General features: G+C 46.8%; 1 protein-coding gene and 2 long non-coding RNA genes across 4 annotated transcripts; 2 read left to right on the forward strand and 1 right to left on the reverse strand.

Moving 5' to 3' along the window:
- The first annotated feature begins 9044 nt into the window (after window positions 1-9044).
- Window positions 9045-11184, forward strand: LOC121202213 (uncharacterized). Its single transcript, XR_005897656.2, has 2 exons — window positions 9045-9345; window positions 9772-11184. It is a non-coding gene; the product is annotated as an uncharacterized LOC121202213 (long non-coding RNA).
- LOC129603999 (uncharacterized) lies at window positions 9924-18380 on the reverse strand. The gene is made up of 4 exons (XR_008694511.1): window positions 18143-18380; window positions 12909-13213; window positions 12136-12224; window positions 9924-10058 (listed from the first exon to the last, which is right to left on the reverse strand). It is a non-coding gene; the product is annotated as an uncharacterized LOC129603999 (long non-coding RNA).
- Window positions 18381-18471: 91 nt separating this feature from the next.
- c4h11orf65 (chromosome 4 C11orf65 homolog) lies at window positions 18472-21100 on the forward strand. Of its 2 annotated transcripts, XM_029147544.3 has the most exons (8): window positions 18475-18633; window positions 19494-19581; window positions 19674-19766; window positions 19831-19884; window positions 19958-20167; window positions 20264-20394; window positions 20642-20791; window positions 20882-21100. In XM_029147544.3, the coding sequence occupies exons 1-8, from the start codon at window positions 18629-18631 to the stop codon at window positions 20949-20951; spliced, it is 801 nt and encodes a 266-aa protein (XP_029003377.1). In that variant the 5' UTR covers window positions 18475-18628; the 3' UTR covers window positions 20952-21100. The 2 variants fall into 2 exon arrangements, with proteins under 2 accessions (XP_029003379.1, XP_029003377.1); XM_029147546.3 differs by lacking the exons at window positions 19674-19766; window positions 19831-19884 and having other exon boundaries at window positions 18472-18633.
- The last annotated feature ends 41 nt before the right edge of the window (window positions 21101-21141 follow it).

A 21141-nucleotide genomic window follows, 5' to 3' on the forward strand; every position in this document is an offset into this window, starting at 1 on the left:
ACGCGCGTGTCTGATTAAATCCTGTATTGACCCAGTTTGTCGGAGCGGCGCCTGTTTTCTGCCAGATTCTCCACATTGGGGGGAAAAAGATGGCTCCGCTCGCGCTCGCTTTACAAAAGCAGTTCACTGGCACAGGCAGGATATTCCTCCCACCAGAGCTGCCATCGTTGTTTATAGGCCTATTAAACGGCAGCGTCGCTGCCACTGGAGCCCTTCCTCACTGGATGACACTGCCAAGGACCTCTATTAAAGGCGGCGTGTGGTTTGAAGGCCGTCCCAGAACAGACAGATGCCGACGTTCGCGCTGACCCTCGGCTCCGCACCTTCTGATTCGAGCGTAAGTGATGCATCGGCGGAGGCCAAAGCTGGCGGGACGCCGCGTAAACAGCTGGTTAGTTGCTTGTGAGTGAGTCCGCGTGTTCCACGGACCTTGAACCCCCCCCCCCCCCCCCCCCCCCCCCCCATCGCTCAGTCGGTCGAGGTCCTGCCAAGCCTCAGCGGCAGCGAGCGGGGAACAATGAGGCCGTGGAAGGTGAGTCTGTCCCTGCAGGAAAGCTCAAAGCCCAAAGCATTAGCATGCAGCGCCTGTTTGCAGCGCTGCTGTGTTCAGAATGGGAAAATCTAATATTGGCTGTTTGTTTCTGAAAGCTTGAAGCTGGTAAAATGAGTTTCCTCCTGGTGAGTTGAGCCCAGTATTACAATACGCCTCTGCTCCTGTGTCAGGCTGCAGGAGCGCATAATTAGCTCCTTAAACTGTTGAGTGAACGGGCTTTTCTAAAGCTGACTTAACAAATGTGCTGCACTCAGTGTGTAGACACAATCACACAACTTACCAGTCACAGTACTGTAAATATCAACCGTGACAATAAGGGAAAAAGCGAAAGGCAGCAAGAAAAAACAACATCTAAGTTCATTTAATCTCATATCTGGTGTCAGTATTTAGAGCTTTTACAGGTTCTCTCCATAGTTTTATTCCTTGACTGTATGCTTTTCTGTACGTGTCATTCTGTTCATGTCAGGCCTCACCGTCTACCGAGCCACAATTTCTGTTGTCCTCCTGCTCCTGAGCTTTAGAAACGTGTGTTTCCAGATCCTGCAGATTTAAACAAAAAAACACAGCTTTATATATATATATATATATATATATATATATATATATATATATATCAGTCCATTTTTCCACCTCGCTGAGGAATTCGTGACGCGCCTGCATCAGGATTTGCTCTCACAGTCTGACAGCGGGCGGCTGGAAGCAGCTCTGACCCGCTTTCAACAACAGACAGTTTGCCTTCGCTGAGCCGCCGCATCATAAAAGCTGCAGCGCACGCGCGTCTGTATGGATGCGATTCAGCGTGAGAACCCCTTTATCTGGATGTGGGGAGCAGGAAGAGGAGGAGGCTCCAGCATCACACTGAGGCAGCGTAAACTAAAAGCGTCTGAGGGCGTGAGGACGGTGATCGGCTCCAGGGGTCGAAACCGAGGCCAGAGACAGAGTCACCATTATTCTAATGCTTAATTAAGAGTCATTTATCGTTTCCAAACTCACACACTGGGGTCGCACCAAAGGACTCAGACTCAAATCAGAGACTGTAGCTCACAGTATTCAGAAGCTCAGTGATTGTGCGATGTGCCTTCATTTTGTCTCCATGACTTCATGTGTTACATGTCTCTCATGTGGAGCCTCCACGTCTCCAAACCGCACGCTGCTGTTTAATATTCCTTGCTGTCGCATTCCCACCGGACCTCGTCCTGACACTGATGAGTGACAATGAGCGTCAGGCGGCCCGAGTGGGAAACTGGGACGGAACCAACACAGATGTTTGACTGACACCATGACAGGCAGCTGGACTCAACGATCCTCTCATCAGATCAGGGCGGTCTGGAGACGCCCGCTGTCGATCTGACGGCTGGCTGACAGACAGACAGGGAGCGAGACAAGCAGACAAACGCGTCACACAGAGTGCCTGGGACCAAGTGTTGGTTTAAGGTTCTGTCAGAACTGTTTATGGGCTTGAATGAAACATGAGTGGGTTCAGATGATGGAGGGGTGGATGTGGAGCAAAGCTTTGGCATTGACTCCTTCCTGGGAGTCCTCTGTAGCGTGACTGCGCTGCTTCCATGCCGTCTGTGGACACCGTCGCCTGGTCAGTGATCGTCCAGAGGTCCCAGCTGCTGTTTTGCCCCCTGTTGTGTAGTTATTTCACCACTTCCTGGCCAGTTGGTCCACAACACTGCCTGTCACTGGGATGAACCCAGTTAAAACTACTTCACTGGAGGCACAGAGACGTGTGAGAGCATTTAACCCTATACCACCCATTCATTGTTGTATTATTTCATATTTGGTGCCATCTGTTTACACCATTAAAAACCATACAAATGTGGGACCTTGGGGTCAAACATCTGCCCAAATATGTAATTTACTGGTGTAAACATCCAGACGCTGCTGACATGCTACTTCATGCACACACATGCGCACGGACTCCATGACAGCTCTCGGGAGGATGTTTGGATTAATCTGGTGTTTGGGCTAAAGGTCCTGTGGAGATTTGTTGTGTATACACACAGATAATGTTGTTTGGTTTGACCACCGGCCTGCATCCTGTCTGCTACCGACGGAACCAGAGCAAGACAATGGACCCCCATGGATCGCCTTTAGGGGTCTCGCACTGTCCTTCTCCTGCCCTGTGTGGCGTCGCCATGGAGACGAGCCAGCACAATTAGAGTCCCCTGCTTGTAGGAGCTCAACGTAATTGGATAAACTGGAACCAGTGGCCAAATAAAAGATCTCATTTCCTACAGTTTTGTTCATGAACCAGACCAGTAAATACCTTTTTGATAAAAACCTCAGTTTATCGTTTGTTTACATTAAATTGCTTCTTCGTTGACTGGTTCAGTGTAGCAGCCAATAATGAGAACGTTACACAATTGGACTTCCTGGACTTCACTGTCTGTAATGAAGGTAGCAGAGTGAGTAGACTACTAATGTGACATGTACTTTCCTGTGTGCGTTTGGAGGACGTTTGAAGGTCGACCACGCTGAGGAAGGTCCTGCTGAGGACAGGATTTCTTCCAGGTGAACTTCCACCTTTGCACAACATGAACAGGGATGACTGTTTCCAGGACGCTTACAGCCCAAGGAGACGTCTGAGTGGCACCAGGAATCCCTAAGTGTTACCAGTTAACAGATTCCCAGTATCTTGACATGTTTCCATTTTAATTGCTTTGCTCAGGGACACAGAGAATCAATCCTATTTATTACAGCGTCACAGGATTTTTAGAGCGGTGAGCTCTCGGCCCTCGAGTGTTTGCTCCATGCCGTTCGCTACAGGTGTAAACTGATCACTATTTAGTTCATGGGATTCCTCATGAGGGCCGGCGCTGCTCATTTTTCCAAAACATTACAGCAGCTCATTCCGTTAGACCCACGGGACGACATCAGCGCAGAGCACGGCTCCTTAATCCGCTGACTAAAAAAACAGCGGGTCAGTGGTTGTGTCAGTGCCGTTAGGAGCTGAGCAGATTATCCTGCTGCAAACAGCGAGGTGTACCAGAGTTAAGAGTTATCATGACGTTAATGTATTGGAGTTTGTCATTGACAAAATGAAAATATAGCTTAAAATGTGATTGTCGATAGTAGCTAAAACAGATCATAGGCATAATGAAACTATGTCATTATAATATGTTAGAACATAGTCCTAACAATGTAAAGTGTTGAATCATTTTACATTTTACTTGTTCTATTATATTGTGTATTAAAAATAAAAAAATATGTATTAAAAAATAACTGAATATTCCACAGAACAAGCTTCGAGCCAATATAGCACTGATGCCCTGCACTTATTATGAAATCTTACTTAGCAGGACAGTTTTCACCAGATGCTCCACTTCTCTGCGTTGCACCAATAACCCTAACCCTCCCCAAAGGGGACAGATGTAAACAAAGTCAAAATCTAATCATTACACATCTAAAGTCAAGGCTCATCAAACTCACCCGCTGTCGAATTTCTAATATCTGACTAGAATAACTTTCCAACTACATTTAAGTGTTGTTTTTATTTATTCATCATTTACAGTATTACTTGAGTGGAGTGCACACACACACACACACACACACACACACACACACACACACACACACACACACACACACACACACACACACACACACACACACACACACACACACACACACACACAGCAGGAGCAGAGGGCAGAGGTCGCTTCCAGCACAAACTGCGACTCATTATCGTACCTTCCCATCAGCCCTCGTCTGACCGGAGGTGAACAAGAACCTGCTGGGAAGTAACTGCTCATGGTTACACACAGGTCAGCGGACTGTGTTCATGGGAGCTGTAATAGAATAAAACAAGACTGTGTTAGAGCTTCTAAGAGTGGAGGCAGCGAGGCATGAAGACGTGACCTGCCCAGACCTGCTGTGATTGACAGCCATGTGTAAATAGAGTCCTCGCTCTTAAATCGATGCAGTGGGTGGAGGGGCTCGATGACCCCCCCACCCCCCCAGGCCGAGGCTGCACCCCCCCTGCACACGTGTCTGCGTGACGTTTCCAGACGGTGCATGTGTAACTGGGGGCTCACGTGGGAGCAGCGGTGGCGAGCAGCCCGTCAGTGAGAAGGTAATGAGAGGTGTCAATCACGACAGCGGCGCTGTTTGGTAAATTCTTCTCTTGTGTGGGATTAAAAAAAGCACAGATACTGTACATACTCCATCACACTGCCTGCTACGACTGACTGCACTAACGCGGGTCCCTGACTCAATATGTAAATGAGCCTTCGTACCTCAGGCTTTGCTGCTTCCTCTGGGCGTCCATGCGTCTTCCTGAAATAAACAGATCTGCACATTTTGCACAGCTGAGATGAACGCCTTCCACAGAACGCACCCAGTGATGACTGATAGCACATCCCCACACACAAAAGCCTCCATTATACATCTACACATGTCCTCCATTAAATCGGGAGGCATTTCTCATTGTGGCGCCTGCCTTCGCTGCAGGGAACGTTATCCACGCACACAGATGCAGACGCGTTCACTGAGGCCGTTCCTTCAGCTTCATTGCTGTCATTTGTTTCATATTTGCCCACAGGGAGAAAATTAATCAGAAGAAGTCTCATCTATTGTTAGAGAACTGTACCAACATTGGTTTTTTAGCTAAGTGTTTCATTTAAATGGAGCGTCTCGTTACGTTTGCGTGCGACTGATCACTCCTCTCTCGCTTCTCTTTGACCTGCAGTGAATGCGACGCAGGAAACACGTCCACACCTAAGACCTGTGTGTCAGATGTGTGAAGATGTAAAACGATAAAATGATATTAAAGTCAAGACATGTGCAGCAAATGGAGACCCTTCAACGCTCATACGTGCTGTCTCTCCGTTTTTGAACCTAATCAGTGATTTTTCATTTTGTGACAGTAATAAAAGCATCAGAATCCCTGAGAAATGCTCCCGTTTCTGAGATAACGGAGTACAATCAGTGTGTTCCTCCAGCTGGACTCACTCCACCTGCTTTGGTAACAGGCGCTTGGTCTGTGGCCTCCCTCCTCTGGCCGTCACGAAGCTGATGGACAAAACGTGTGATTAACTTTGTGATTAACGCTGCAGAACGACGGGTGGGGGTGGCGGGGTCAGAACAAAGTGAAGTGTTCCTCGGGAGAACAGTGGCCTCTTTAATCGTGGAATGGTAGAAAAGCCAACAGCAGCGTTCCTAAAATGAGTCAGATTCTTCCAGGTCCCTACAGATACAGCATGGGAACAGCTCCTCTGTGTGTCCAGATTGATTCTCGAACCAGCCAAACGACCCCTTCCCTCACTCTCGGCGTGAGTCTCCATGGAAACGTCAGGCCGTAGCTTTCGCTTCACTTCCTGTCTTCCCAGAGATGGAGGACAATATGTATGTTCCAGAGTTTGCCAGGAACAGAGGGTGGAAGCGAAGGGATCGTAAAGGAGATCGTTAAAGCCTGAGGATGTCAGTCTGACATGCCAAAACACATTATTGTGTGCTTCTAACAGAGGAGCCACACGTTTTCCACACGTTGACGGACGACGACTTCATGATGTTGCGTCGTTCTTCCTAGTAGGAGCATGTAATTTCAACCATGGTCAAGTTCTGTGAGGTCTGAACCCAGACATGTCTATCTGTTGTCAGGTTCAGGCTGTGGGTGCAGGGGACGCACGGCGGCAGCCGAGGGTTTGAGTGGAGCAGCCTGCTCCTCACGCAGGTCAGACATTGATTTCTGATGGTGTTTCTCCACCTGGGCTACGGGGCCTTCACTCCGCCCACCCACCACCCACAGACGCAGTCAGAGGCCGGCGGCCGTATAGAGCTGTGCTGGTAGTGCAGCACGCAGCAGATAAACGGACACATATTTCCCTCGGGACCTGGCAGAGCTGGAAAATTGGGCTTCAGGTGTATGAACACAGACTACTAACGCTGTACAAACACACAGGTGATGGTCTGGCGCTTGACCAAATGTGCTCAATGAGAATAACTTGTAAGATTGTTTGTTTGTGTGTCAGAGCCTTTTACAGACCTGCAGCATTTGTAGGACGTAGGTTCTGCTCTGCAGCTTCATCCTCTCTAAGCTTCCTTTTATCGACTCCGTTCCTGAATTACTTACATAATCTGTTTAATGTGAAACACTTTGGACACTTGTCCTAATCAGAACACAAAGCTTTGCCGCAGGGTCCGGTTTATTCAGTTCACGCTACATTGGCGCTGATAGAGCTCTGGGGTGTGGGCGATTTATTGGCACAGTGTATTTTAACAGACGAACTCCACATTTAGAAGCATTAGAGATCAAGCCGCCGCCCATCTCACTGCATGTGTCGCATCAGTGATGGAGTCAGAGTCACAAATGTTCACATCTGCTGATTCAGCTGCTAACTGCTCAACTAAGGGCACAGATGTTCAAACAGCTACTGGAGGAGTGACAGGCGCCGCCTTTGTCCGTGTAAAAATACGCCTGTAGTAAAACGTCTGAATGAGATGAAAATGCGAGACGCCTCTTGATTCCTCTCGGCTCCGCTGCTTTCGTCACTTCTGATTCTCTGAATCGTCGTCATGTGCGGCTTATTCAGAGGCCGAGGCAGAGTCGCCCGCTTGGTAGATTCATGTAGATTTATGCTTCAAAGCAGGTGAAGCGAACAAACGAAACACTCGTAGCCATAAATATACGTACAAGTGTCTCAAACTGCCTCTTCACGTGAACGCATTATCACCTCACTTTATTCTACAGATGTTTTACTTTGTGAAAGGCTTTCTTCCTTCCTTTAGTGCAAAGTCTCTAAAACCGCCCTGTCCCAACAGTATGTCTGTCCCTATTAACCCTTCATAACTCTGCATAGATTGTGTTTATAGAAAGTGTGAAAGTGACTAAAAACACCGTAAGCAGATTCAAAAGCACCAGTGAGACACAAAACAATCTAAATTCTCTCCACATTTGCTGAGAGTCTGTGACGTCACACTCAAAAGGTCAAATCCAGGCCGTAGTCTGCACGGCCTGGATTTGACCCTTTGTTTCACTGCTTACACAATGCTGTCAGTACTCGCCACACGACTCGGGGTCAGCGTCAGGGTTTTATTTTCAGCAGGACATGACACACACAACAGCCAGCGAGACGGTGAAGCTACCGCTCTGTCCCAGTCACATCTAGCGGGGTTTCAGTGCAGTCTGGAACAAAAGAAGCTGTAATAATAGAGTACATGGTGGTCTGAGGGTCACCAGCTCTGATGGTCTGTCCCTTTGTCTCCTCAGGGGTTACGCCACGGTCACAGCATAGGCACTTTTAATGTGGTAGCACTGTTCAAGCATGAAGCTGCCACCAAACATGCTCATAGCATGTGAGAATCATTCAGACTTGTTACGTACAGTATGTGACAGTATTTTGTGTTTGTGGTCATTATTGTTGCCCAGGTTTCAGCACAGACTGTGTGTGTGTGTGTGTGTGTGTGTACTGTGATACAACTGTTTTCTTGCTTCAACCTTCTGTACAATAGAGTCAATTCTAAGAAACAAATTACTGCCTTTAAATCTTTAAATCATTAGAATGACAGAATGTGTTCAGTGGGTCTTCAGCCAATAATCATGTGATCATGTGTGACTGTCTGTCCTTGGGAGACTCTGGTAACTTAAAAAAAGCTTTGGCAATGACGCGGGTACACAGGGATGATAGAGTGGTTCGTGGAAAACACACCGGGGAAGAGATGTTTATTCATTTACCTCCTTGACGTGATTCTACCTGGCACTTTAATATATCGGTCTGGTTATTGGTTGGATTTGTTCTCTACAGCACAGGCTGCTACTGTACACGGTCCTTAGACAGAGGCTCAGCTAATGCAGAGGCGTTCATTCAAAAGGTTTTAGCTCCAAACGGACGTAAGCTGAGCCAGAAGTCACTGAAACATTTGGTTACTGATGATCTACGATGTTCATGAAGGATGGAGCAGAGCATCACGGCCTCTTTGATCCACACGCGATCTCTGACACTGTGACTTTCATTACGGCTCATTACTCTGTGAGGTTTCCATTAGTGACTGGGTGTGAAACCAATCTCTACCTGGTAATCGCCTCTGAGCTTTCCGTGTAGTATAATACGCAAGTCACACACACACACACACACACACACACACACACACACACACACACACACACACACACACACACACACACACACACACACACACACACACACACACACACACACTGAGCACCCCTTCAGTCTTTATTCCAGCCCAGTTAAAGGTCTCATAGATCACTGCCTTGTGCTTTGCTGGGAGCTCCACTCACAATCACTGGGAAAAGGCATCAAAACGCTGGAGAGAAGAGAGGAGGAAGGAAAAGAACCAAAGCTTTAGCAGCTGTAACAACAACTCACAACTTCCTCCTTTGAACATTGGTTTGATCTGGAGGTTCTTACAGCAAGTTAAAAGAAAATCGAGTACATTGAGACCTTGGGTGTGTCCCTGTGGGTGAGAGGAATGCTGATAAGATGTGAAACGTGGCCAGTGGTCAATAAGCATTGAAAGCATTCTGTTTCGAGTTCCTGTAATTGTAAAATGTGGCTCCAGAGGAATCGCAGACTCAGTCAGCAGCCATGAACCTCAGCACTCGTCACTGACGTGCATGAATTCAGGCTGTGATAACTGTGATGACTGCATCTCACCTACTGGTTTTCACTCGGTCAGTTCATTTCATGTTGCTTCACTCATGCCAGCTCATGGATGAAGGGGTCCTCAGTTTGCTCGTTGTCGTGGACATGGACTTCCATCGCAAGGTGAAGCTATTTGGTTCTGCAGAGCTCACGCACTTTGCTGCTCCAGTTCTTCTTCAGGTGAGAAAACTAAATAACTGCATATGTCCATTGGAATTTCTTCCTGCCTCTTTTTCTATTCAACCAGTAATAACATGAGATATACTGTATGTACAGCATAAGAACTGCACTGCATGTTCCTGACCCACGACCACCGGGTCCTGTCTTCTACACTTTGACTTCATATACTGTGATCGCTTACATTAAGATTGATGAAGACCAAGGTCCTGGGAATGAGAACGGCTCCGTTAACTGTAGCTCACATACATCACACTTTGCTCTGATGCCTTTATAAAATTCATATATTCACAATGGGTGGCACAAAACAAAATGAAGTGGCAGCTGTTGTTGCCTGCTCAAAGGTTACACAGCTAGAATTGAAATGTATACACTGACTGATCCATAAAGCCTCATCCCTCTCACATGGCCTTTACTTCTACTTCACAGGGTCTGTCTGTGCTCAAAGGCTCATCCTGGCACAACGTAAACCTGGTTTAATCCACGGAACACGGAGGTCCCACTTTGTGCTTCAGGTCCAGAATTTGAATCAGCAGAAGAGGAGTGCTGGCAGTGAGATGTACTGGAGCTGCAAAGAGGAGAGCAGGCATCCGCTTTCATATGCTCTCCTCGGGTACATTTGTCATTATCCCCCAGCAGAGTAGCTCTTATGAAAACTGTTATGACAAATGGTTTGAGATGTTCCCAGAACACTTCAGCTGTTGTATTAGGGAAACCTGCAAAGAGAACAGAGTGAGGCAGCGAGTCCCAAAATGAAGGAAGAATCCTGCTGAGTATTAAACACGAGGAGCAGTTGAGTCTAATCAAAATGGAACATTCAAAGGATCCGGATCAATATTTGAATGAGGTCCCTGGACCCAATGAGTGAATCTGTTCTTTAACTTAACAGATTTGACTCCAGCGCCCCCCCCTCCACCTCACACGTCTCCAGTCCAGCAGCGGCCCCCACCCCCACGTGTTCACCTGGAGGCTGCTGGAACCACAGAGGGTGGTTGACTTGTCCTGCGCCTTCAACACTATGAGGCCAGTGCTCCTGAGAGAGAAGCTAGAGGAGGCAGGAGTGGACAAAGCTAACTGCATGGACGACGACTACCTCACCAACCGACCTCAGTACATGTGGCTGCGCAACTGTGTGTCTGAGGTGGTGGTTTCCAGCGCTGGGGCCCCTCAGGGGACGGTGCTCTCACTGTTCCTCTCCACCCTCTACACCTCAGACTTCACATACAACACCAGCTCAGACACACAGCCATCGTTGGCTGTGTGTCTGAGGGAACGAGCCGGAGAGCAGGTCAGTCATCATGGACTTTGTGGACTGGTGTGAGCGCAACCACTTGTGTTTAAACACCAGTAAGACCAAGGAGATGCTGATTGACTTCTGTCCTGTGATGTCCACTGGACTCTGTGGAGGAGGTGCTAAGAGGAGGATGTTTGATAGACTGACATCCATCATGGCCAGTTCCTCTCACCCACTGCACCAGACTGTGGGAGCTCTGAACAGCTCCTTCAGTGGCAGACTGATCCACTCACTGTGTAGGAAGGAGCGGGTCCTTCATCCACCGCTGTTAGACTGGACAATGTGGAGGTCTGACAGGCTCAGATTTTCACTCTTATTTTCAAATCTGTTACATGTTCTTGTACATGCCACGTGTTTCCTCTACTTCTGCATACATTTGAGTATGGTACTACATGCCTGAGCTGTAAATATGTAAATATGTAATATGTTGCTTGTAATCCTGCACAATTTTGAAAATTTTTCTTTATTCTGCATTTTGCTGTCTTTCCGTTGCTGCTCCAGCAAATGACTTTCTCTAATGTAGGGTGACTAAAGTCTGTGTGTCCGTCCGTCCGTCCGTCCGTCCGTTCGTCCACCCGCCTGCCTGTCTGCCTGCCTGCCTGCCTGCCTGCCTGTCTGTCTGTCTGTCTGTCTGTCTGTCTGTCTGTCTGTCTGTCTGTCTGTCTGTCTGTCTGTCTGTCTGTCATGTCTGTTTTGCCCTTCACTGTTGCTTTGACCATTTAATAAAGTTGGAAAAACAGATTATTATATTATGTATTTGTGTATTATATATTTGTATTTCAGTATATACAAACGTCCAAAAGTTTGGCGTCACTTAGAAATGTCCTATGTTTGACAATTTTTTGCAATGAAGATAGCTTCAAACTATTCAGAAATACACTCTATACACTGCTAATGTGGTAAATGACTAATTTAGCTGCAAATAGCAACTGCAAAATCTTTTTTGGTGCAATATCTACATAGGTGTATGGAGGCCCATTTCCATCAACTATCACTCCAGTGTAGTGATGGTACAATGTGTCTGCTCATTGCTTTCGAAGGCACATGGACATTACCTCAACCTGGTCAACCTGATTCGCTGCCGCCCCATAAAGTCCAGATACTGTAAGTCAACTTTAGTCCGATTCTTGGTTTGGTTCAGATATTTTTAGACTCTTGCTATTCATTATTTAATCACAGGTTTGATATCAGCACTGGTCAACACCCAGTAAAGTGATGAGCTGAAATCATCACCAGGTGATGTCACTGAATATTAATGAGTTTAACTGAGAAGTGAATTAGTTGTAGTTTGGTCATAAAAATAAAGTCTCTATTTCAGCCATGACTTTCAGTGTTTCTCAACTCATCAGCTCTGCCAACAAATAGCTGAAGAAGAAAGAACTGAGGGAACAGAAAGAAACACACCATGTCACCGTGACCCTGAACGTGGCACCAGCTACAGCACTGCTTTCATTACAGCGTACAAGTCTTCAGACGGGTTAAGTGGAGTGAATTCTGACCTGGAGTCTGGTCTGGAACGCAAACAGCAAACCCACACGTCTCCATCCGTAACTCCTGTTTCTGCCGCCTCTGCTTTCCCATCGAGAGGCTGCCGTGACAAAAGCTACACATTACACAGCATACATATTACATATTTATGGTAACTCTGATTAGAAGTAATGCTTTAGGTTCACTTAGAATGAATTTCTCCTTTGGAAAACCCCCTGTGAACGGCTCTGCTTCACTAGGATCCGTGGTGGTTCTGCTGCTCAGGCATTTGCTCTACATGCGGACACTTTAGTTCGTTTTATATTTGGTATGAAAGCAGATAATCTATTAAAAATGCTGAAATGTCCTGTTTGCTTAAAGATTCATTCCATTAATGTAGTAAGCGTAGCCGCCCCTTCACATCTCCACATCAAAGGAGAAGCCGTTGGAAAACTAGCACCAACTAATTAGAGACTGAGGCTCAGATCCGTAAGAACCCAGGTTTGTGATCATGTCTGTACAGAAGTGTGTTGATGCTTATATAAAATTTTAATCCGATTAAAGCGTTCATACCATAGGAGCTCTCATTGTGTTCAGCTACATCCCAGCAACTGAATTCAATCATGTGACTAAACATTCTCCTCCTATTTCTATCCCCCTCTCTCCTTCTAATAATACTCTTAGTGTGTGACCTGAGCTTCCTATAGTCCTGTATAACTAACATAGGGGCCTTCAGTACAGGTTAACAGTCTGTGAAGCCTTTCTGGGTCAGAGGCTCATATCAGCGTGTCTGTGGAGGCGTCACCTGTGGGGCTGTAGCGATGGCGCCCATGGTGATGAGAGCCGTCTTTGATTCTTGCCGCCTGCCGAGCGTCCGCCAACGTTTGTCTTCATGGACGGCGCACTCCCTCCCACCACACAGCTCCAGCGTAGCAGAACAGCTCAGCTTATCTCTAATGGCCTTCATTGCCGCCCAGCTTCATTTGACTTGTTTCCCAATGATAGATCTCGCGGCTGGTCTCGGAGGGCACGAGCATCGTGAAGAGCAGTAATTGGATTAAAAGGGACTTTTTTCCTTTCGGAGCCACCGAAAAGATCAGCGGAGTGGACCTGTCATGCAGGAGGAAAAGGTGGACAGACAATAAACATCGAATAAAAGACAGGACGAGACATGATGCTAAAAGCAGCTGGGAGAGAAAAGGACAGAGAGAAGAGTGGGCGGTGGGGTAATTATGGGATAAAGGAGAAGCCGAGGGAGGATTGGAAATGGATGCACTCCACATGATTGCTAGTGGAGCACAACGACATGTTACTGCGGGGTTTGTATAGTGGCAGCTTGGTAATTCATTCGTCAGATAAAAGCTGGTGAAGTAAACACTGTTCACGGCTAAGAACGTCTCAGTGCTTGAAACCAACTGCAGGATTCCGCGCCTGTGTGCGAAGTACAATTATTAATAACAAAACTCATTAGTTCACCGCAGAGTGAACTGTGGAGTGTGTGCATTTTCAGTAGCAGCTTATGTTCCTTCATTGATTCATTAAACACTGTTATGGAGCTTTTCTCAAGCAGCGGTGAGCATAGTGGAATATTATAGAAGCCTTTAATTGCCTCAGTGTGAACTTGCCAGATCAGCAGAAAACAGGACAAATCGCGTGCAGTTACTGCCTCAGCGTGTGAAACCTGCACGTGTGTCATTGACAGCATGACTGGCTGAAAAGCTGCAGGAAGCTGCTGCATTCGTACAGTAATTACAACAACACCATATATAAATATTACATCAATGCAAAATGTTTGGGAAATGAATCATCCATTTGTGTTCGTTGTAGGATTCACAGAGGACCCGTTCTTTGTCTGACGTGCTTGTTGGTCATTGATCTGTGGGAGGAAGCTACAGGACCTGGACAGGTCCCACCCAGACTACTTCATTATATAACATGTCACCTATTGCAGCGTATGTCGAATACAGTAGTTCTTCACTTTTGGCTGAGTTTGTCCACAGATATGAGTGATGACATCTCTTTCTTGCCTGATCTACAATCTCACAAAGATCGAAGACTGAGACTCAGACAGTTTCAGCCTTTTGATTATTTCTGTATTTACGTTGCACTTATGATGTCGACCACAGTCATAAAAAACCACATGCAATGCAAGGTTAACATACCAAACAAGTACAGATTATGATGAAACATGAGACTCCTCTTGAACCAGCTGGAAAATGAGAAAAAACAAACAGCTGATCTGCAGACATTCCACACTGAGAATGTTGAAAGAGCACTTCCTCCTTTTTTTCACGTGTTGCTGATTAGTCCGGCAGCATGTCCGCGTTACCGTGGCGACCAGAAGGACGCCTGCCTCCTCTACATCACACGCACCTCCACAGACTCGTGGGCCCATTAAATAAGAAGCAGCATAACATCAGCTCCTCACAGGTGCGACTGAATTAAAGTGTCTGACAGCAGGAGATTAGATCTGTGCACAGCCTGGATGTGATTCACAGCAGCATAAAGTCCAGCTGAATGATAACAACCAATATATTCACTGACGCCGTTTCACTTAGCTGCTGTTCCACCAGTGAGTAACAGCTGTCGCAGTAAACAGTGGTGAACTTGAAGCCTTCAGGCCATCAGTGCTGACTGTTTTATTATCTTAATAAACACCAACATCAACTGATGACGGGTTCTGCTGCTCACATAAAATTAATTGCACAGAATTATCAGCAAACTGTCTTATACGACACCTCGGATCTGAATCGAGGACTGAACATCTACAATGTGCTTCTCTGCTTCAGGTCAGATGTAAAATCCAGGCTTCTGTCTTTACGCCATCATAGGGTCTATTGCATTATTGTCTGTCATGATCAGAGAGCAGCTGGTTAAACTGCGACTGCACTCAGTCCACTAGTGTCTAGCTAATTACAGAGGCCTCGGGTCCATAGACACGGCTCCTCTGGGTGTTTTGGGTTCTAAAACCAGACTAAACGGTGAAGTTGTCATAATAATAAAAATAAATGAAATGGGCTATTTCATATACAGAGATGATTTGTAGTGGTGACGTGAAGCTACAGTGCTCCTCCTAAAAACTGTTCAAGGTCAGAGCGCCCGATTAGTCACATCTACAATGGACTTACAATGGACTTAGCGTCACAGAGAAGTGAGGACAGTTCAAAAGCGTTGATGTTTGGGAGAGAAATAATAGGTTCATTCATTTCCTATTCACTGTACAGCAGCTAATAATGCGACTGTGACAGTTTGTGTCTGAAATGAAGAATAACGAAGCCAGCACAATCCAGAAGTCAATCTGAGGCTGTGGATCTGAGCGTCTGAGGGTCACGTCCACTGGGACGTCTTCAGAGCAACTGATAACTGTTCTAACACGTCGCTGGCGTCACATCCTGACGTCTATTTCAGTCTCAGCGCTGCCGCCTCCTCTGAGGGTCTGAGGCACAGGAAACGTATCGCTCTGGGAGACGCTGCACGGAACAAGACGAGAGCCATTCCTTCAGTCTTATCTTTCATGAAAGCGTCAGTCGTGTCTTCATGGATTAAATCTTCTATTTCCTGATTCGGTCTTTTTTCTGCCGCTGCTTTCAGCTTGATGGAGGAGATGAGTATGAAAGCACAACAATACATCAGGATCCAATTAGCAGTTAGGAGCCGCTTTGCTGTCCTTCCTCTCTTATCCCAGCAGGACTCCACCCTGAGCTGCTCAGGCCTCTCTGATTCATAGATACGGCCGCTTGGATTAATAAATATCACTGTCAGTCAGTTAGTCCACAGCTCCTGTCCTCTAGCTCCTCTACTGCTCTGCAGCGGCATCAGCATAGAAGCAGCTCTCATGCATCGTACAGTACGGCCTCATGCGCTGCCACAGCTCACGTAAACCACCTTTGTAACTTACCTGTTGCGTTGTGATGTCTTTCATTGACTTTATATCTGTTCCTTGTTCGTGCTCCAGGTCAGGTGTTGTTGTCCACATTCTAGTTGTGTTGCTTCATTACTTATAGAGTACTTTGGTTTTGTTGACCTCTTTCATGGACCCAGTTTGTTATAGTGTTCTTTTCCAATTTGTTTGTTTCTTTTTGCACAAAAGCAATTTCATTCTTTTTTTAAAGTCCACTTGTGTTCCTCACACAGGTCCTACATCATTGGCCCTCGTGTCCCACTGTACGTCTCAACATTATTATTCATACTGTATTTCATTTCATTTCTATGCTTGAATCCTCAAATCATTGAAGTTGTGTCTGAGTGCAGGTCGTTAATGTCATGCTACTATTTAAAAGCTTCCGGGCATCTCATACTGAGGATGTGAGTCCGTGTACGTGTTACTAGGAGAAACAAGCTGTGTGTGTGTGAGCGAGGCCGTCTTCAGCGTGGTATTAATGGACTCCCGCCGCCCCTGTTCTTCCTCTGCTCCTTTGAGTGGAGGTGAGCGTCTTCCTGTTGGCCGTGCTCTCCCCGATGATGTCGCCGTTCAATCAGCACAGTGGGAGCAGCGGCCCGATTTTACAGTGTTTATTGTTGATGTTAAGGCCACGTTAAAATAGAACCAAATGCTCAACGCCGACGGAGCGCGACTGCTTTTTTATCAGCGCTCTCACAAACGGATCTGAACAATGAAGGGAGCAATGAGTCAGGGAGATATAAATAATATATCTGGACACAATCTAGATGTGTTGCGGTCTGTTAAGGTCAGTGAAGGAAGCACCTGTTGTTGGCCTGTGCTACACAGTGTGTGTGTGTGTGGGGGGGGGGGGGGGCTGCTCATTTTCTCCTCACTGGTATCCAGATATTTATAATCTAGTTTCATTTTTATCACATCATGAGTCACAGCTGTTTAGCAGCTGGCGACACTTCTCTGCGTTATGTGTTGAGTGGGACTCTGTGGGACGGTGGAGCTCGCACCTCGACCACTCCACCGAGCGGAGTGGTCTGCTCAGCGTGTCAAGATGACGCCTTCAGTGTGTGACGCAGCAGCTCGTCCCTCCCTCGCCTCAAACCCGTTAGACGCCCAAAGAAACAGCGCCACAGACATTCACTCATCCACTATTACAGCTGTCATCCACAAAGATGCGACCTGTACTGGACCTGAGGACACACGTCTCCTGCTTCCAGATCAGGGGGTGAGGGACACTTCCAGCGCGGCCATCCTCCCAGAATTTATGAGCTGAGATGAGAGGTTGTCTGTGCGAGCTGACGTCAGGTGAGTTATGATCAGAGGCAGAGCCCTTATTGTTTGACCGACGTCACGCTCACATTTTAAGGAGGTCTTTTGTTGCCGTCCTGTGTCGGTGTCCGGTTGATGCTGCCGTAACCCGCCTGCCTCCTGACCTCCAGTTTAGCAGCCAAGCATTTCCCGCAGTGGAGGAACATGTCAAACGTCGCCATCGGCGCTTTTGAAAATACCACGACCTGCATGAACGCGGGTCCCCACAGACGTCCGAGGGCACTTTCACTTTTCGTTACTGTCCTTTTCCTCTGCAGCAGGTACCGGTTGGAGGCTGCAGAGCCACGCAACCTCGAACAGATGTGGACTCACACACATCAGAGCCCTGACTGGCTCAGCTGGGTTCACACGCTCCCTCTGTATAAAGTTTCGCTTCGGTCTTAAACCTGGTAACTGGTTGATGCCTCCACACTCACCTGCTTATGGTCCTGACACATAAGTCCTTTTCTTCCAAGCAGCTCGTGCACTTCAGCGCTTCAGTCGGCCCACGTCATTTGGGGTATTGGCTTTGTGTGAGGTCCCAGACTGACAGACTGATTGAGGAGCAGGATTGACAATGCAGGGCGGTGTTGGTAAACATGGCAGAAATATGGAAGGACGGATTTACCACTATTGAATGTTCTCATACGGAAGGTTGAGAGGTGAAAGCGAGTCCAGTGTGAATAGAGCGCGTGGGTGAACGGCGCAGAAGCTGGAGCTGCTGGTTAAACAGCGCCATCTAGTGGTCATCAACGAACCGCTCATCACTTCAACTTTACTATTTACTGTTGGACTCTGATTAGTAGCACAATATTATGTTGAACATTCATACATACCACCGTCCCGTTGAGGCTTCACCTACGTGGTGACAAATGCGAGGTTTTAAAGGACCCGTGGTTTTTAAAGGACAGACACGTGGATCAAGAGCCTCACAAACAACGTCCTCTGTATCGACTGCAGTTTCACATGAAGTTCTGGTCCAGCGTCCTTCTCAACAATCGCTCACCTCGGATTCACCCTGGAGACACGCGCCTAGCGCTTTCTTAAGGCGTAGCCTTCAAAATAAAAGCTCCCGTTTTTTGTTTGCCGGTAAGTGCAGTTTAATAAATCCACTTTGCGAAGCGGCTTTGAAAATCACTTTTGCATATTGTTTGACATATATTTTTAAACTCTATATACGGTTGTGAATGTCAATAATTCTCTATAGTTTATTTTGAAAGCCACGTGCTTCATTGTGTCATGTTGCCAGGTAACAGACTAAAATCACTTCTCAACTTCCTGAGTAGGCTGACGAGTTTATTCATTCACTGTTTAAGGAAGATATGAGGTAACTATGTGTTAGTTATTGTTTTCTAGTTGTGTGTTTACAGGTTGACACGTGTTGACATGTTAAAACCTGTAGCACAGAGCTGTTGGTTCAACTAACCTGAGTCCTGAGGTTTTAATATTTACGTTAGCTACATTCAATGTTTCTCTACTATACATAGAGCTTGAAGCAACAAAATATTCTGACATTTCAATAAATTGAAATGAACATTGTAATTAACGTAAGTTTCATAACATCGAATAATTTAATAGCAACTTTAGCTTCATTTCTTTATTATTGTGTAAGAATCACATTTGTCCTTTCTGAAAGTGAAGCAGCCGACAGTGGAATCTAGTATTGATCACCCTTTATGTAATAATTTCTCGGATCACCTTCACTCTACATCTGAATCATCTGAGCACTAATTATAATTAATATTATTATTATTTGTGCTTCCTAGAATAATATCCCTCGCATTAAATAGTAACTAAGGTTTTCCTATGTAGGTTGCGATTGATGGGGTTTGGATTAATTTATAATAACAAACCAGATCTAGATATAAAAGATATGAATGGCTATTATAATAGTAATATGAGAATGACCTAATGCCTGCATCAATGCATGCTCTAGATTATTATGGGATGTGAGTATTTAAAGATCCAAATCAGTCACAGCTTTAAGACCAGCAGAATAAAGTTTAGAGTCAAATAGGAATAACATAAAGAAACTGTTTTGTTAAAGACTATATTATGAAGACAAAACAGTGAGTGAGTGAGTGAGTGAGTGAGTGAGTGAGTGAGTGAGTGAGTGAGTGAGTGAGTGAGTACATACAACAGTACAGTATGTAGAGATCTCTACTACTCTGAACGTCCCTCCTCCAGCTCACAGGACCAGGTTGTGCAGGAGGAGCAGCTGGCTCTGCAGGCGGCAGCAGCCAGGACCATTCAGAGGGCCTGGTGCAGCTACGTGGTGAGCTCCGCTGCTGTGGATGCTGCACATGCCCACATGCAGGAGCATCTGGTACAAGGAGATCATGTGAACGTCTTCTTTTGCTACTGTAGTACAGGGAGGTCTTCAAGTATTTCAAGGAGCTGATCAATCATTGCAACCAGCAGGATCCACAGTCTGCCCTTAAAACTGTCAACCCTCGGGAGGTAATAAGTCAAATTAACATCATTCACAGAGAAACAAATGCTAAAGGACTCCCCCCCATGTCAGACAGAGCTGCTGGACGCTGCTGCCGGGGTCGTCATCAGATTTCGACTGGGAGGGGTGAGTGGGGAAGATGACACTCCCCGTTCTGTGTCTGCGTGTGACGCCCTGTCCCTCCCTCCTTTTCCCTCAGACCTCCTTCCCCCCCAGTATCTATTACAAGATCTTCACACAGCGGCCTATAGCAGACGTGTGCGCCGGCAGCCCCAGGGACTACACCCAGCCGGGCCTGAGGAGGCCCGTGGCCCGGCAGACGAACAACGGCTGGCCGCTCGCGCAGGAGGCCGGATCGGGGCGGTACCAGCGCGTAGAGAACAACAGCTGGAGGCTCTTCTGGGTCAAGGTGAAGTCAGTCACAGTGATACTAGTTTAAAGGACAGGTGGTGACACATTTCAGCTTTTAGCGGCACAGGCGACAAAGTCTGTGTCTCTCCCGAAGGCGGCGCCTGCGGGCGAAGACGCGGAAATATGCAAGAACCAAAAAATGGACTTCCACTATTCCAAGATGCAGCGGCAGCAGGACGTGTTCAGGTGGAAGAAGAGGCGGAGAATTGAATGGCTGAAGCAGATGTGAGTTATTGGAGGTTTGGGCCATTTATGTTTGACAGATTAATACAGGATGATCACAATTTGCCTTGTTGTAGATTTATTTGTATAAAATGAAAAAGTAACATCTATAAAGTTACACTGGTGATTGCACAATGCATACTGGGTAGATTTCAGGCAGACTCGCTGTATTTAGATGTGAAAGAGGAGGTTCTGTGAGACAAACCTTTGCTTTTCTATAAAAATGTGATGGTCTCCACCTTACACACAGGTACAGCCGAGGTCGTCCACAAGCTCAATCCCTGCGTCGGCATGTGGTCAGCCCAGTGGAAGACGCAGACCGGGAGGTGCAAGAGGAGGAGGAGGAGGATGCCGACGTGCTACAGCTCCTGTCCTGGAGCAGCACCCTGGACTTCGACAGGTACAGTACAGCACGACCCTCCGCCCAGCGGTGAGATCTATCTATCGTCTATCGGTAAAGAGACGACGCTTCTCACGTCTCACGGTGCAGGTACATAGAGGAGTGGAGACGTCTGGCCTGCAGCCACTCCTCCGAGCCGGGCAGTGGCACCCTGCTGTGATGCAGAACAGACTGACGAGCTCCTCTACTGCTTTCTTCGTCCCCAGGACAGGACGTGGAAACTACGTGCTGTTAAAAAGGACACAGCCTGGAAATTCTAATTGCTTTATAGCGTTGTTTGAATTTCAGTAAATACAATGTTTGATGTAATATGTGATGTTTCAGCTTTGTTGTTGCGCATCAAGTCTTCA

This window comes from Betta splendens, chromosome 4 (genome assembly GCF_900634795.4).
Source record: "Betta splendens chromosome 4, fBetSpl5.4, whole genome shotgun sequence".
Taxonomy (NCBI): Eukaryota; Metazoa; Chordata; class Actinopteri; order Anabantiformes; family Osphronemidae; genus Betta; species Betta splendens.